Source organism: Saccopteryx leptura, chromosome 3 (assembly GCF_036850995.1).
Source record: "Saccopteryx leptura isolate mSacLep1 chromosome 3, mSacLep1_pri_phased_curated, whole genome shotgun sequence".
NCBI classification, from domain to species: Eukaryota; Metazoa; Chordata; class Mammalia; order Chiroptera; family Emballonuridae; genus Saccopteryx; species Saccopteryx leptura.
The window spans coordinates 318,108,346-318,125,680 of NC_089505.1; the positions used below are offsets into that span (position 1 = coordinate 318,108,346).

The 17,335-nt window shown below is 42.1% G+C and overlaps 1 protein-coding gene and 1 non-coding gene across 2 annotated transcripts in view; both read left to right on the top strand.

The window, feature by feature from the left end:
• SDR16C5 (short chain dehydrogenase/reductase family 16C member 5) overlaps nt 1-7,795 on the top strand; it is a 34,288-nt gene extending 26,493 nt beyond the window's left edge. The window contains 3 exon segments of the mRNA XM_066379026.1: nt 2,261-2,407; nt 3,077-3,206; nt 6,778-7,795. Coding sequence (XP_066235123.1) covers nt 2,261-2,407; nt 3,077-3,206; nt 6,778-6,946 — 446 coding nt within the window. The 3' untranslated portion in view covers nt 6,947-7,795.
• Nucleotides 1,839-1,914, top strand: TRNAG-GCC (transfer RNA glycine (anticodon GCC)). The gene has a single exon. It is a non-coding gene; the product is annotated as a tRNA-Gly (tRNA).
• Nucleotides 7,796-17,335: the final 9,540 nt, after the last annotated feature.

The window sequence follows — 17,335 nt, forward strand, 5'->3', positions numbered from 1 at the left end:
GCTTCTTCTCTTCTGCAACAATGTGGTCCCTGCAACAATGGCCTCATAACTCTTCCTTTTTCTTAAAACTTCTTGGTGCAACAACCCCTCCTCCAGTACACATTAGCATAACCAATCCCCTTCCCAAGCATGAAGGTAATTAACAGTATCACCGGGGCAACACAATCACATGGCCAGTGGCCATTTTTAACAATAAAAGTGAGCAAAACCAGAAAATACAGATTTTACAAACTCATTTGCCCAACACACTGGTTGGAAGACTTGCAGAAAATGGTTGTCATTTCCATCTCCCTTGCAACTGACTTGACATTAGCAGTGGAGAGGGGGCAAAGAACACACCAAGATCCACAGTGAAGGTGGCCCAACAAAGGAACTGGCTTTAAAAGGAGCAGACATCTTGTCCTTTCCTACCAGGGGATGCCCTGGAGCAAGATTTTATGCAGTGGCTGACAAAGATCCATGAAACTCATGCATCAGGGACCCTAACTGTGACACTCAGGTGACTTTGGCCAGCTTGCCCATTGGACACTTTCTTATAGTTTTTAGCTGAGCAGCCTGGTTCAAGATTCACAATATCAGTCTAAACAAAGTTCATCTCAGTTAGGTAAATACGTTTTTTAGAATGACCAGTCACCCAAAATATTACCAGTCTATGCATATCTCTCTGTACCCTAGACTTCCCTTCTTCTCTCATTCTTAGACATCATCACATATTAGTATTACCTCTCTCATATAATAAAGGATGAAACTTTGAAATAATGCAGATATATTTATAGCTTCTACAATATTAACCCTTTTCCTAACACAGTATGTGTCTCTCTGTCTTCAGATGGAAACTTCCACCTACACTAGACCTTAGAAACAGATGTAAGCTTTTTGTAATTCCCACAGTGGGGGGCTGGCCTCCACTGCCTCAGAACCGCCAAGGGTATTGTTTAGAGTATAGATTCCCTGGTCCTGGGTCATATCTGCTCACCCTAATCTAGGGATTTGAGGGACTCGGTGAGCTTCATTTATACCAAATGACGTAGATGACCCTAAAAGCTAGTCAGGACTTTCCCTCTTCCCTCTTTTGGTCTTACTCACCATCTTGGGCAGCATTGGGGCTGACAGCCCCACACCTGGCACTTATAGCCTAGTTCTTGCCAGTTGTAGCTCCTTCTCAACAGAGCAAATATGTTTACCTTGTTTGACTAGAGAGGCAAAGGGAAGGAGAAGTACACCTACTTTCCTACTCCAAACTTTTCCATTCAGTGAATTGAATATTCAGGTGTTTACTTAAACTGAGAGTGATTGAAACAGCAAGCTCAAAACTGACATAGATGCCACTTTCTACTCTCCTTGAATTTTCAAGTTATTTAAGAGGTGGAGGTTTAAGCTACTGAGTCCTTTGTTTTTATTCTGGAAGTAGAAGAAACAGTTAGAAGAACCTTTGATCTGGGTATCACGACCCATGGTGCCCTCTCTTGCATGGCCCCCTGCATCACTTATTATATTTCTTCTTTTGTGTGTCTTCCTGCCCCAGTTGGGTTGAAGTTCTTTGGCACAGAGACTGGACGCACAAACCGTGTGGCCCATATAACATCTAGCAGACTATTCATTGATGTGGAAGTCTAGCAGTGTGACCATAGGAGGCTCCCCACAGCATGCACTCGGTTGTTATCAACTGAACTTTATGTGACCATGTCCCTTCCCACTCACTCCACACTTCTTCCAGTGGGAGACCAAGATCACACAAAATAAGAACTCTGAAATTGTTGTCAAAGTCTCTGTTGGTTAGTCTTAGGAGGAGACCTTGACATAGTGCTATTTTTAAAACTTTAAAATGTATATCACTGGCCCTGGCCAGTTGGCTCAGTGGTAGAGCGTCGGCCTGCCGTGCAGGAGTCCTGGGTTTGATTCCCAGCCAGGGCACACAGGAGAAGCACCCATCTGCTTCTCCACCCCTCCCCCTCTCCTTCCTCTCTGTCTCTCTCTTCCCCTCCCGCAGCCAAGGCTCCATTGGAGCAAAGTTGGCCCGGGCACTAAGGATGGCTCCATGGCCTCTGCCTCAGGCACTAGAATGGCTCTGGTTGCAGCAGAGCGATGCCCCAGATGGGCAGAGCATCGCCCCCTGGTGGGCATGCCGGGTGGATCCCGGTTGGGCGCATGCAGGAGTCTATCTGACTGTTTCCCTGTTTCCAACTTCAGAAAAATACAAAAAAAAAAAAATAATAATAATAATAATAATAATAAAATGTACATCACTATTGTTTGTCTTTTTCAGATTATTGTGCAAGTAAATTTGCAAGCTTTTGATTTGCTAAATCTGTATTTATAGAACTATTTGCCCCAAAAATGAAGGAAATCAAAACCACTATTATGTGCCCATTTTTTATAAAAACTGGAATGTTTGAAGGTTGTACTACAATGTAACTATGTCCTGAAATTTCAAAGAAACTACATTTTAAAAAATGATTGACCATCTTTTATTATTTTCTATCTTTTTAAAAGAATTATTTAAAAGGATATATATATATTTTTTTAATTTAGCCTGATTTATAAATGGTTTTGGAATTTTTTTATTCAAATGTATTTGTATTTAAGATATTGAGTTTAATGCAAATGGTTTAGCAAAGCTGTGTCCCAATTGTCACCTGGATCTGCTCATCCATCCCCCAGCACTTGGTCACATTCCCTTTCTGCTACCCGACTCCCTTCTTCCCTCTTCCCTGAATCCACAGAAGGACTAGACATCAGTAAGGGGACACAAATGCAACTTTCTACATCTTATAGAGATGACAGTAAATTAGTTTTCAAAGACTTGCTTTAAACTATTTAGACCTTTTGTTATATATGTGTGCATATTGTACATTGGTGTATTAATTAGTCATCATTTTCCACTTCAAATTCTAGTTATTACCATGTTGATAATAAAGGAATAAACATAGAAGTAGATCAAATCAGAAAGGGAAAGAAGCAAATAGACAATAATATCTTATAACCTTTTTTATCCTTAATTTGTAAGACTTGTTTGTATTAATTTGTTAATTTTAGATTTTTTTTGTTTTTGTTTTTGCTTTCGTTTTTTTACCTCCTACCTGCCCTTCTCTGTTACCAATTGTGGAACCAGAATATGCAGTCAGAAAGATAGTAGATACTATCCTGCAAGAAAAAACATACTTGTATATACCAAGGTTTTTATACTTTTTAGTGTTTTTAAAAAGGTAACAATATTCACTTTTATGACTTTTCTAATGTACCAATTACCGGCTTATTCCAAATCCTACCAGGAGAAGCCACTTAAAAAATATCTGTTGAATGAATGAACTCTGATACCTCCTTTGTGCTGATTTGCTAACATCATTGCAAATTTGCGTAGCTGCAGTGCCTCCCTGGAGTCTAGAAAGTGGAGCTGGATCCTGTCAGCCATCTTAGCATTATTGGCAAAAAGAGGTGGATTCATGCATGAGGAGTGAGGGGTGGGAGGCCATAAAGCCGGAAGTCAGGAGAACTGAGACATTGTTCTGGTTTGGCTACTAACTTCTCTTTTTTTTTTTTTTTTTTTTACAGAGACAGAGAGAGGGATAGACAGGGACAGACAGACAGGAATGGAGAGAGACGAGAAGCATCAATCACTAGCCTCTCCAGCTGCTCGCCGACCGCCCTCTCACAAGTGCCCCGACCGCAGGCCTTCAGGAGACCGAGCAACCCCCTGCTCGAGCCAGCAACCCCGGGTCCAAGCTGGCAAGCTTTTGCTCAAACCAGATGAGCCCGCACCAAAGCCAGCGACCTCGGGGTCCCAAACCTGGTCCTCCGCATCCCACTCCAATGTGCCGTCACTGCGCCACCGTCTGGTCAGGCTACTAACTTCTCTTTGACCTTGAAGGAATGATTAATGTCTTTGTTCCTCATTTTCCTCAAACTATCACTGAAAGGATCAAATAAGATATTGTGGAAACACTTTAAATATCAGCAAATTTATTTGGAAGGCAATTAATTTGGGAATGTATCACAGGATTCTTTTTTTTTTTTTTTCATTTTTAGAGAGGAGAGAGAGAGAGAAACAGAGAGAGAGAAGGGGGAGGAGCAGGAAGCATCAACTCCCATATGTGCCTTGACCTGGCAAGCCCAGGGTTTCGAACCTGCGACCTCAGCATTTCCAGGTCGACGCTTTATCCACTGCGCCACCACAGGTCAGGCGATCACAGGATTCTAACATCACATATTCCCTATTGCAAAAATAAGAAAAGTGTTCAAATCAGAAAAACTTCTGTGACCTGTGGTTCCTTCATGGGAACTTTTTTTTTAAGTGAGAGAAAGCGAGAGGGACAGACAGACAGGAAGGGAGAAAGATAAGCATCAATTCTTCATTGAGACACCTTAGTTGTTCATTGATTGCTTTCTCATTTGTGCTTTGACTGAAGGGCTCTAGCAGAGTGAGTGACCCCTTGCGCAAGCCAGCAACCTTGGGCTTCATGCCAGTGACCTTTGGGCCCAAGCTAGCGACCATGAGGTCGTGTCTATGATCCTACGCATAAGCTGGCAACCTCAGGGTTTTAAACCTGGGTCTTCAGCATCCCAGGCCAACGCTCTATCCACTGTGCCACAGCCTGGTCAGGCTACAGAAAGATTTTTTTAAAAATAAAGAACCTAGAGGAGTATAAGTTTTTTGTTTTAAAGGAAGGAGCACCCATGATTTAGGATGAGAGATTTCTGAGGGAAAATAGAGAATTCTTTGAAGACTTGGAATTTAAATTGGCACCACTCTATTTAAATTTGATTTTCTAATGCCAGAGATTCTAATGACTATCTGGGTATCATTAGAAAAAAAATGCACATCTATTATTGCCTTGACCTTTTCATCTTTAAAGAAGAAAAGAAAAGAAAAAGGTCATTTTTGACCTTTGAAAAAGTTGAAAGCTATGGAGAAACTTTTATTGAAGGCTTCCTTTTTTCTTCACTGGGTGTGTATGTATGTGCAGGCATGCTAGCCACACAAGATGTATATCTGATCCTGAAACAATTGTGTACTTTCCCATCGCCTTTAGATTAACATTCAAATAACCAAGGCTAATGATTCTCAACCCTGGCTGCTTTACCTGGGAGACTTTTTAAAAATACCTATGCCTAGTCCGTCCTCTAACTGAATCAGAATCTTTGTGGATGAGGCCTGGGTTCTAATTTTATAAAAACCATGTGGTCTGACTCTGGCCTCTCCAGTCTCGTCTGCTACCACCACCACCACCACCACCACCACCCCGCCTCTGCTCAGCCATGCTGGCAGAGTCCTTGGTTCTTGAAACAGTCCAGGGCATTTGCACATGCTGTGCCCCCTCTTAGCTTAAGCAATACTTCCCTGTCATCCCAGAATATCTCAAATGACTCCAATGCACACTCTCCTAGCACCTGACCCTGGCCTCCTTGGAATATTCCACAGCTGCTTTGTGCATTTATTTGTGAGACCCTTGGATTATCACCCACCTCCCCACCAGGCCATGAGTTCCTTGAGATCAGAGGCCAGTTGGTTTCTGCTGAGTGCCGTGTGTTTTCAGCTCCAGGGAAGGGCCTAACAAAGAAGAGGTGCTCAACACTCATAGCCGATGTGGGAAATAAACAGCAGCATGAAAGAGGAGCCAATATTTTGTGGCACACATGTTAAGAAATCAAAAAATACATATTTTTAAAAAGTCATGTGTAAAAGTATTGTCACAAAACATTGAGCTCTGTTTTCTTATCTATAGCTCTGCCAGCCACACGTCAAAAACACAAGCATCATTTGGAAAATGAAATTATAGAACTAACATTAAAAAATGGACTCACTAAATGATCTGTGGACAAATTGAAGTGTTCTGGTTTTTTTTGGAGAGATGCTTTTTCTTATGCTAGTCATAGAATAATCGTGACAGGATAGCTAGTCTGTCCATGTTTGAGTACAGGGCGCAAAGTCAAGACCAGACAGTAAGCCAAATATTTCAGGAGTTTGTGGTTTGGGTAAAACTGGCAATAAAGGATAAATTTGTGCTGTAAGAGGATTAAAGAACTTAGGGGAAAAAAACTAAAAATATAACCACCTTTAGCCCCATGGTCCTGACTCCTCCAGAGGCTCTTTCAGGAACTGAGCCTGAAGCTGGGGAGGGCAGGAACCACCTGGACATCTTAGGGTGCTCCAGGAGGGTCTGCAAGCACAGGTCCTTTACTTGGCCCCACCCTTAGTACAATCTCAGGCTTACTGTGCCTCTCCTTTCTCTGCAGAGTGAACATCAGAATCCACGGGGTCAGAATGCTCGTCAGGAGGGGCGCACGGGGATAGAGAATATGAACAGTCTTAGTTGGGTCTTGCAAAAGATCTGAGGAACTATTGCATCTAATCCTTACAGTAGGCCCAGAAAGAAAGATTGATGCCTAATTTTACACTGGAAAAAAACTGAGGTTCATAAGAAAATTAACTTGCCTGAGATGACATTGTAAATACCAGAGCTAGGTTTCAAGTTAGTCTCGTCGTAATCCACAGACTTCACTGCTTTCTGTCAATCATTACATAGTGTAGGCAAGCTTTGGAAATGGACATGAGAAGTGAGTTGAATAATGTAAATAAAGCAAGGAGAGATACAGAGACCCTGGGCTAGTGTCTTCCCACATAGTAGACAAGCTAGGTGACCCTGAAGCATGTGTATTAATGAATGTGTGTATGTGTGAATTCACCTGCGACAGGTCAGTGCTACTGCTTTTCAGCTCCACTGGTAAAGATGCTTTTATGAATCATAACGAGCAAGTTTACTCTTGTGTTCACTTTAGTATCCTGCACATCAAGATGGCACTGCTTGTGACTGGATATATGGGCATCCCCAATGTCATGGATGGCTTCCTTCCAAAGAAGAGCAAAAGACCCACTTTATGGTTGATGTCATCTGATAGCCAACATTACATATTGCTTATTTCAATGAAGAAAAATATTTTTGTCTGATAGAATATATACATCTGGGGACGTTAAGTATCATTCTGATTCTTCTATCTGAACTAGTATTTTTAACCAGTACTTTTGAAAATAATGCTATCTGCTTTTTTGTTGAATACTTTTTTAATTAATAAAAATAGCTCATTTTGTCATTTCTGCTTGCAACATATGTGAGAGAGTTTAGCTTGCAACATATGTGAGAGAGTTTAACTTGCAACATGATGAGTGTTTTGTGCCGTTTCCAGAGGACACAGAACGCTGGATTTCCTATCACTTGCCATCAGCCTTGGCCTTTTTGAATGTTTGTAGGCCCCCTGGTTTAAAAAAAACTCCCATGTCAATCTTTCCAAAGAAGCCACACAAATGCTTACTTTTACATGCCCTCGATGCTCACAGAGTAAGTGCCAGTCCTGCTGAAAGTGCATCAGGTGTCCCTGTGACGGAGTCTTACTGTCCAGTCTCTGAAATCCCAAGTAGTCAGTTAGGCTAGATCGAACTCTGAATGGGATTACTTTTTTTTTTTTTTCCTAAAACAGATTGAAGAATGGTTGCTTCTTACTCTGAAAATGACATTCTACTGAATTAGATGAACTGCCACTTATTAATTCAGAAAACACATTCGTGTGGTTAATTTCAAGTGTTTAACTTAATGTTTCATGTTGGACTTCGTGCTGAGGTGCTTTTTCAGTGTGGACAATTTTATGCATTTGTATTCATCGGAGCTGCCTTCATCTCAGATTGATTGTCTTCTCACAGTAATCAACTGGCCAACTGCTTTCATGCTTTGCAGATTCGCCATCAAAGCAAGGTTAAGAAAAATGTGTTAATTACCATAGCCTGGAACTCCTTCCCAGGCGGGATGGGTACTTGCCCTGCAAGGAAAATAGCAGCCTTTGTCTCTCACTTTCTTTTGTGCAGGGAGAAGGCAAGAATGAGAAGTACCTTGGAAGATCCTGTGGGAGTCAAAGACTTTAAATATCTTGGGGGTAAGTTGCTCTTAAAGGAGCAACAGGAATGTGGAGTCTAGAGTCAACTGTGGACTGATCTACTCCAGCTGTCTATAATTCTGACAACTCTGCTCCTGTATTTCTTTTTCATTCAGAAAGTCTTTTTTTTAAAAAAAAAAACAAAAACTTGTTTTATGATAACAAAAATGATAGCTAATATTTATTGTGCCTGGCAAAAAGCTAAGCCCTTTTATACACATTATTTCATTAAACAAGCATATTATGTCATTACTCAAAGAATAATAAAGCTCTTTGGTGTATGCCAAAGAATAAAAGGCATCTTATTTCACAAGAGTGACGTCCTCCTCCACTGTAGATATGTACTAAGACAATCAAAAGGCCCTCTTATACTAACCAACTGATGTTCCAAATCCTTGGTTAACAAGGTTAATTAACAGAGAGGCACAATATTGCTCCTATATTACAATTCCAAAAGCGTATATTCTAGGGGCTGGTCTATTTAGTTGAAAAATAAAGAAGAAACTCAAGGGATTTAGTAGAACAAATGTCTGGGGTGTGGTGGCCATCCACCACTCATAACAGCATTAACAGCAATTATTTCTAATCAGAGAGCATCTTGGCTGCACGACTACAAAGGCCTGAAATTCAATTGTGGTTTTACAGTACCCATAAAATTGTCTAAACAAATTCAGATTTACTTGAAGTACTCATAGGAGAAGAGACCACATGTAAATTAGGGGATTCTAGAGGGTTATAAATAACAAGGTGATTTAATACCACTTGGAGCAAGTGTTCTCAGCATGTACATCATACAATTTTCTACCTAAAATTTAACCCTAAGGATGCTCTGGTCAAGAGCCTAAATAAACTTTAAGAAATAAAAGTCTGCCCTGGCCGGTTGGCTCAGTGGTAGAGCGTCGGCCTGGCGTGCAGAAGTCCTGGGTTCGATTCCCGGCCAGGGCACACAGGAGAAGCGCCCATCTGCTTCTCCACCCCTCCCCCTCTCCCTCTCTGTCTCTCTCTTCCCCTCCCGCAGCCGCAGCCGAGGCTCCACTGGAACAAAGATGGCCCGGGCGCTGGGGATGGCTCCTCGGCCTCTGCCCTAGGCGCTAGAGTGGCTCTGGTAGCAACAGCCCCGGAGGGGCAGAGCATCGCCCCCTGGTGGGCAGAGCGTCGCCCCCTGGTGGCCGTGCTGGGTGGATCCCGGTCGGGCGCATGCGGGAGTCTGTCTGACTGTCTCTCCCCATTTCCGGCTTCAGAAAAATACAGAAAAAAAAAAAAAAAAGAAATGAAAGTCTGAAGGACAAGGGCTGTTTGTCGGGATTGGGCACTCTACCCTTCAGGATGACATCATATAGCATCCTGCAGTCACCATGCTGCACAAGAACTAAGAAAAAGTATTAAGAATCTGGCTGGGTAAAAGTATGTGACCATGCTCTTTCTTTTACATTTGGTTGGTTGCTTTTTACATTGTGCTGCTATATTAGTCAGCTCTGGCTGCCATTACAAATTACCAAGACTGAGTAACTTTAATAACAGAAGTTTATTTTCTCACAGTTCTGGAGGCTGGAAGTCCAACATCAAGGTGCCAACTGATTCAGTTTCTGGCAAGAGCTCTCCTCCTAGATTGCAGATGACCTTCTTTCCACTGTGTCTTCACATGGCCTTTCCTTGTTGTGTGGGCATAGAGAGAGAGATCTGACTCTTCCTTTTCCTATAGGCAACTAATCCCATCATGAGGGCCTCACCCTTATGATATAATGTAACCCTAATTACCTCCCTAAAGCTCTAGCTCCAAATACTATCATACTGGAGGTCAGGGCTTTAAGATGAATGTGGGGGTTGGGGTGAGGGGGAGGAGGTGGAATACAAACACTCCATCCAAAACAATGCCAAATTAGAAAAGAAAATCCAGGTCACAAATGGTCTATATACTTACTCCTCAGTGTCCTAATGCTGAGGTGATCACAGTTTGTCAAATAAAATTATTTAGAATCTTGAAAGTAGGGTGAATCAGAGATGTTTGGGTGGCGGAAAAAAACTAATTACAACCTCTAAGAGTCAGCACTTGATAGAAACATGACAGCATTTGGCCCACCAAACAAAATCTGAAGTAAAGCAAGACGCCCCATGCAAAATGGTTGTGTGAAGAGATATAGTGGTAGTCTAGGCACCTTCAACATTTCCAGGCAGTAACTGATTTTGGGTTTCTCCAAGTGCCCCCAGCTCACTTTTCTTCCAAGCTACAGAAGTTTCCCTTTGTTGTCATTGAATAAGTCATAGCTGGGCCACTGAGGAGCCTGTAGAACCTGTGGCCTGGATTCCTCTCCCCTGACCCCCCATAAGCTTTGCTATTAAATTAGAGGCAAAGCAGTAACAAGTGTACCAGTCATTGGTGCTCATCCTTTGGGGTGCTGCTTTCAGGGTGTTACTGGTAAAGGCTCTGTCATCTGAGCCCATTGTTGGGCAGATAAAATATATTATGCTCACTTTGCTAAAGATGGCGCTGCCCATGTGGAAGCCTGTCTCCCAGGTGATGATATTAGTTGCCCTTATGCTTGGAATGGGCATAATTATATTAATGTGTGTTGGGGGTGGGCTGTGGGGCTTCGTTTTAGGCCTAAGCCTTTCCCACCTCTTTTGATATGAGGTAGTACAATCCCATTATGCCTCAGATAAGTGACTTTGTATTAGAGACTTCCCTATTTTGTATATTGGATTAAAGGTTTTGATTTCTGCACTATAAAGTGGGGCAGACTGGGAGCTTGCCCTCTCTTGGTTTCTGAGATTAGCATTAGAGAGCAGAGAGCAGAGAAAGGCCACATGGAGGAGGCCAGGAGAAGCAGCCAAGATGGTGGAGTGTTGAAGGAGAAGCCAGTTTGTGCAGAGTTTGAGCAGAGAGGAGATGAGGAACAGAGGTGAATGAGACTGGTGAGGTTAGAAACCTTTGATTCTAGGAAACTCGGATAAGTCAGTGACTTTGTGAGCACTGAATAAGTGGGTTTTGGAGCCTACTGTGTGTTTTTACTTGCCCGCGGGTGCAAGTGAGGATTAAAGCTAATGGCCCACCAGTTCTTGGCTCCGTTGTTTCTTTACTGACTGTCCAAATCTAATGCAAACCTGCATGGGCCAGGCAGCTGTGATGTGGCCGTGGCCACTGGCTTCACACCCATGCAGTATGTGTGCACCAACATATCCGTACTGTGCCTCAGCACTAGTGAAGCAGTGATGGAAGTGAGAAAGCTCAGCACCATTGTTATTTGCTTCAAGGCCAGTATTTTATTGGTTTGCCTCACGTTGGTCTTAATCGTTGCATTTTACAAAGGCTGCCACTGAAATCACACTGACTCTCCACACAAAGCCGGGTAGACTCATCTCCCCTTGGTTCCTTCTCCTCTTCCCCATGGTGGCCTTTCAGACCTCAAGCCCACCACAACCCCATCTTTCCTGAAGGTAACCTCCTCGCCTCCACACCAAGAAAATTGAAGCTGAAAAATATAAACTCCCTTAGTTCCCCAAACCATTATCTTCAAAGGCACTTATTTCTGCCTCCTCCTCCCTTCTTGTTCACAGCCTCAAAAGAAGCAGTGAACCCACCCCGACTGATCCTGCACCTGTGCCCTCCACTCAGGGCCTTCCAGGGCCTCCTGACAGGCCTGCTGTCCCACATCTCACCCTCTCCACCTTCTGCTGCTCACCGCTTCCTATCAGCATCCTACAGACCGTGTGAAACTTAAAAATAATAAAAAAAAATAAACTCTACAAAAAAACCCATCCCACTCTGGTAACAACTCTCCTCTCCATGAGTGCCATCATTTAAAATGCAGCCTAGAGTAATTTGTCATTTCCTCACCTCATATTGTCTCCTACACTGGCCATCTTCTACACACATCACATTAGGGTGATTTTTATGAAAAGATCCCTGAGAATTTCATTCTTCATCTTAATTTACTTCTCATGACTGATTTTATTGACTTTCTGCCCTTGGCCTTGGTGTCATCTTCCTACCAGCCTTTTCCACTGCTCACTCCTTAAATTATTAGTGTTCTTAAAGGTTCTCTCCTTGCCTGACTTGTGGTCGTGCAGTGGATAAAGCATCAACATGGAATGTTGAGGTCGCTGGTTCAAAACCCTGGTCTTGCTAGGTCAAGGCATATATGGAAGTTAATGCTTCCTGCTCCTCCCTCCTTCTCTCTCTCTCTAAAAATGAATAAATCTAAAAAAATAAAATAAGTAAAGGTTTTCTCCTTGGACTTCTCACTTTTTAGATTTCCTGGGGAGCTCCTAACCATGTCCATGGCCCCTCCTACAGGCTCCCTCCAAGACGTCTAAGCCAGAAACCCAAGTACACATCTCTTGCTTCTGCTGTCAGTTCCTCTCTTACCTCCCCACCCATTAGTAATCAAATCCAGTGCACTCAGCCTCTCAACCATCACTAGCAGGCTTTCCTCACTGTCCCCACTGCTACTGCCTTAGTTCAGGCTCTTGTCTGTCCCCTGCCACTGCAATAGTATCCTCACTGGCCTTCCCGCATCAAGGCTTGTTCACTCTGTGAGAATGACATCAGTTGGGGTGCCTGTAAACTCCAATGTAATAAGGGCTTAAAGAAAGTGGAAGTGTATTTCTCTTTGAGTTTTAAAAAAGCTATGGTAGGCCCAGGCCAGTTGGCTCAGTGGTAGAGCATCGGCCCAGTGTGTGGAAATCCCGGGTTCGATTCCCAGCCAGCGCACACAGAAGGAGCACCCAACTGCTTCTCCACTCTTCCCTCTCTCCTTTCTCTCTATCATTCTCTTCCCCTCCTGCAGCCAAGGCTCCACTGGAGCAAAGTTGGCCTGGGCACTGAGGACGGCTCCATGGCCTCCTCCTCAGGTGCTAGAATGGCTCCGGTTGTGGCTGAGCAATGCCCCAGAGGGGCCGAGCGTCGCCCCCTGGTGAGCATGCCGGGTAGATCCCAGTCAGGTGCATGCAGGAGTCTGTCTGTCTGCCCCCCTCCCTCCACTTCTCACTTTAGAAAAATACAAAAAATAAATAAATAAATAAATAAATAAATAAATAAATAAATAAATAAATAAAAATTAAAAAGCTGTGGTACATGCAGGAGTCACAAAAACAGGTTTGTAGTTATGAGTATATGAAACAGAGACTTTATTTATATGAACAACTATAAAACTACTTTTGCTCACTGCTTTATATACAATAGAATATTACTCAGCCATAAAAAATATGAAATGTTATCATTTACAACAGCATGGATGGACATGGAGAACATCATGCTAAGTGAGATAAGTCAGAGAAAGAAAAGTGCCATTAGATTTCCCTTATATATGAAAGCTAAAGAACAATATTGATGAACAAATAAAACAGAAACAAACTCTTAAATATATACATAGAACAGAGTGCGGATTGCCAGAGGGGAGGAGGGTTGGGAGACTGGGTGAAAAAGGTGGAGGGATTAAGAGGTATAGACTGGTAGTTATAAAACAGTCACTGGGATATAAAGGACAGCATAGGAAATACAGTCAATAATACTGTAATAACTATGTATGGTGCCAAATGGGTACTGGAAACACCAAGGGAACACTTTATAAAACATATGATTGTCTAACCACTATGTCATACACCTGAAACTAACACAAGATAATATTGAATGTAAAGTATAATTGAAAATTTTTTAATTAACAAAATTTAAAATAAGTTTTAATAAAAAAAATAAAAACCCTGTGGAGAGCTGTGCAGGCTACTAAGGCATGCCAGTGTCAAGGACCCAAGCTCCTCTATGCATTCGCCATGCATGGCTTACAGCCCAAACATCACTAAGTAAGGAGCATAGTCCAATAAGCATTTAAACTTCTGCAATTATGCCCACGTTCCAGCTGCAAGAATCCAGAGAGCAAAAGGTACCTCTACATTCTTTAAGACAATCCAAGAATACTGCCCACCCCACGAACACTACATGCTATTAGCCAGAATTAATCATATGACTAAACAAACCTGCAAAGGATGCTGGTATAGTTTACATTTTGTACTGTCACAAGTCAGCTAAAGATCAGGGGTTCTTTTACTATGGGAAAAGATAAGAGCAAATGTTGAGTGTCAACTTACATTTTCTGCTGCAGTCTATTTTGCCAAATATCTATGTATCATCTCCTTAACAGATAGAAGCCACAGACCCTCTCCACTTACAGCCCTGAGCAGTTACTGCATACTTCACAAATCTCAGAATCTCTAGTGTTGGCCGCACTCTCCATCAGACCCAGGTGTGCTTCTTCGTGGCCTGATGACCGAGAAGGTAAAAGATAGCTGATCTACCCCATCACACTTGATAAACAGTGGTGCGTGGAAGCAGGTTAGCCATGGTAAGAAGAAAGAAAGAGAGAAAGAGAGAAGGAGAAAGAGAGAGAGAGAGAGAGAGAAAGAAAGAGAGAGAGAGAGAAAGAAAGAAAGAAAGAAAGAAAGAAAGAAAGAAAGAAAGAAAGAAAGAAAGAAAGAAAGAAAGAAAGAAAGAGGGAGGGAGGAAGGGAGGAAGGAAGAAAAGAGGGAGGGAGGGAGGGAGGGAGGGAGGGAGGGAGGGAGGAAATGAAAAGAAAAAAAAAAAGAACTTCCCATTCAAAAGCAAGAGCAGTGCAAAGAAAACAGTTAACAGTCCATGGAGGTGGAATTCTGAACAAGAATCACAAGACTCCCTTTCTCAGGTGGTCCTGCCTGGTTCTCCACCATGTAGTAGTCTCCTTGACTTTGCCCTCCAAGGCCTTGGAGGGCTGTTTCTTGTTTAATTTTTTCCAAGACCACATCTGAGGTAAACTTTGCAGATTATATCCTTCCTCAAGACTACATAGAGTGTATAGCCTCAAACTAGAGGTGTGAAGAATTACCAACTCTTTTGACCCTTATTCTCTCCTTGCTTTGGCAATATAATTCCCTCAAAAATTCAGTCCGTAGGCATCAAGTATATTTATTTCATCCAACTAGCTGGGTATTTAAACTCCTGCCAAACATCTTGTCTAGACAAAGCTTTAAGACTGAAGTATGTACTCTGTTATTGGCATCTGTGTTCTGCCATCACCTCCCCCCTCCATGTAGTGGAGACTCTCTTGGGACTATTAGAAGCAAAGGTTTAGGGCAACAATTTTCAACCCTTTCATCTCATGGCACACGTAACCTAATTACTAAAATTGGGGAGCACAACAACAAAACTATGTTTGTTGCCAATATAACAAAAAGAATAGGTATAATTTTGATTCATTCATATCAGATGGCTGTTATTATGTTGGCTGTTTTCATTGTTTTTGTTTTGTTTTGTTTTGTTTTTTACAGTATTTGACAATCTAAGGGGAAAGAAGTCAATGCCCCAGACTAAATAGTCAGGTATTGCATGTTTTTAAAATTCTTGCGGCACACCAGTTGAAAATCTCTGGTTTAGGAGAAGGCCACACCCATCATTTAAGGTTTGCTCCTGTGCTGGATTTCACATCTGACAGACAATCCTTAATAGAAGGTGCTGGAAAAAGGCTTGGGACCACACTCTTCTGCTAAGTTCTGCTAAGGCCATTTTCTGGAATCCACATTTCCAAGGGCTTTCCACTGGGCACAGAAGGTTGGCTGCTTCAACCATTCAAGGGTCCAGATTGCCACCCTCTCAGTCCATCAAGCTTTCAGGTAGACAGGGCCCCTGCCCCTGCTGTACTCTCTCACACTTCTGCTTGTACATGGGTGCTCTCCAGCCCGAGTTCAAATCTGGGAGACACTGCTTAAAGCTGAGGAAATATCTAAACCAGAGCAAAATTCTGAATTTCTCGTAACCTTTTCCTCTCATGCTACAATCTTACTTGGTAGGTAATTACCTTTCAAGGTAGAGTAGGGTCAATTTGAGCCAAATGTTTCTACTGCCAAACAAGTACTATTAGATTTCTAGTCTAAGATTCTGAGCACTTTGCCACTTGCTAGCTAAGAACTTGAACTTAGTTATACCAACATTTTCATTTCTGCTATGTGCAGTACTCCTCTACAGCATACTATTGAGTTCTATATTAGCTTAAAAATAAGCTTTCACTGTAACAATGTTCCCCAATAACAGTCATTTAGAACTATGTGTACTCTGAGTCATGTGAAAGTCTAGAGGTAGTTAGACCACATCTTCTATGTTGGTTCTTCTCAGTGAAGTTCCAGGGACCCGGAAACTGAAGCTCCTCATTTGGCCATTCTGAGAGTGTGGCCACTGTCATTATTATCAGGGTGAAAGCTATTACAGACACCTTCTAGGCAACAGATGTGGGAAGAATAAAGGCACCTTTTATGAATATTTTTAGAAGCAGCCACAAAACACTGTCATATTAGATGCAAGTGAGATTGAGAATTGTAGTTTTTATTACAGCAGCTGTGACTCCAGCTGATAACTGCACAGGTTTTTAAGAGTGGGGAAAATGGGTATTAGTACTTTAGGCCTCAAGGACTCTCTCTCAAGTCATAGAAAGATATTGAAATCGGCTGATCTATGCAAGTTAGGTAAAGTGATTGAAGTCTCTGGAATCTTTTTCTATTTTTTTTTTGTTTTTGTTTTTGTTAGATTTTATTTATTCATTTGAAAGAGGAGAGAGAGAGAGAGAGAGATAAGGGAGACACAAGGGGGGGGGGGAGGAGCAGGAAGAATCAACTCCCATATGTACCTTGACCTGGTAAGCTCATGGTTTTGAACCAGCAACCTCAGCTTTCCAGGTCAACGCTTTATCCACTGCGCCACCACAGGTCAGGCCTCTTTTCCTATTTTGCAAATGACTGTCATCTTTTATCTAATTGTTGCAAGAATTAACTGAGTTGCCAGTTACAAAATGCTTAATGTATGGTTTGGTGCATACAAATGCTCAGTAAACATCAGTCTGTATTATGTCCCCTATCTATACTTTGACCTTGAACTTCTACTTTGTGTCGATTGGTCTGATACAACTTGAAATCTCTTTATATCACATTTTTGTTGAATATTTAACCTGTTTGTTAAGGATATTTTTATATTTCACTATAGGAAGTGGAATTATTTGGAGCTATAGATTTGTAGAGAACAAATATTCTTTCAATTTTTTGTAATCTAAAAACATTTGCCTTTGAGAGTATAGCAAAAAAGAGAAAATAAAATGCTCTACTTTGAATTTCTACCTATGTTAATATTTAGTATATGTAGGCCATTTATGTTCATATAATTTTGGATAAATTTTGGATGCTGGCTTTCTTGTTCTTTTGTTTTATGGGGTTTTTTTTGTTTTGTTTTGTTTTGTTTTGTTTTTGGATTTTTCTGAAGCTGGAAACCGGGAGGCAGTCAGACAGACTCCCGCATGTGCCCGACCGGGATCCACCGGGCACGCTCGCCAGGGGGCGATGCTCTGCCCATCCAGGGCGTAGCTCTGTCGCGACCAGAGCCACTCGAGCGCCTGGGGCAGAG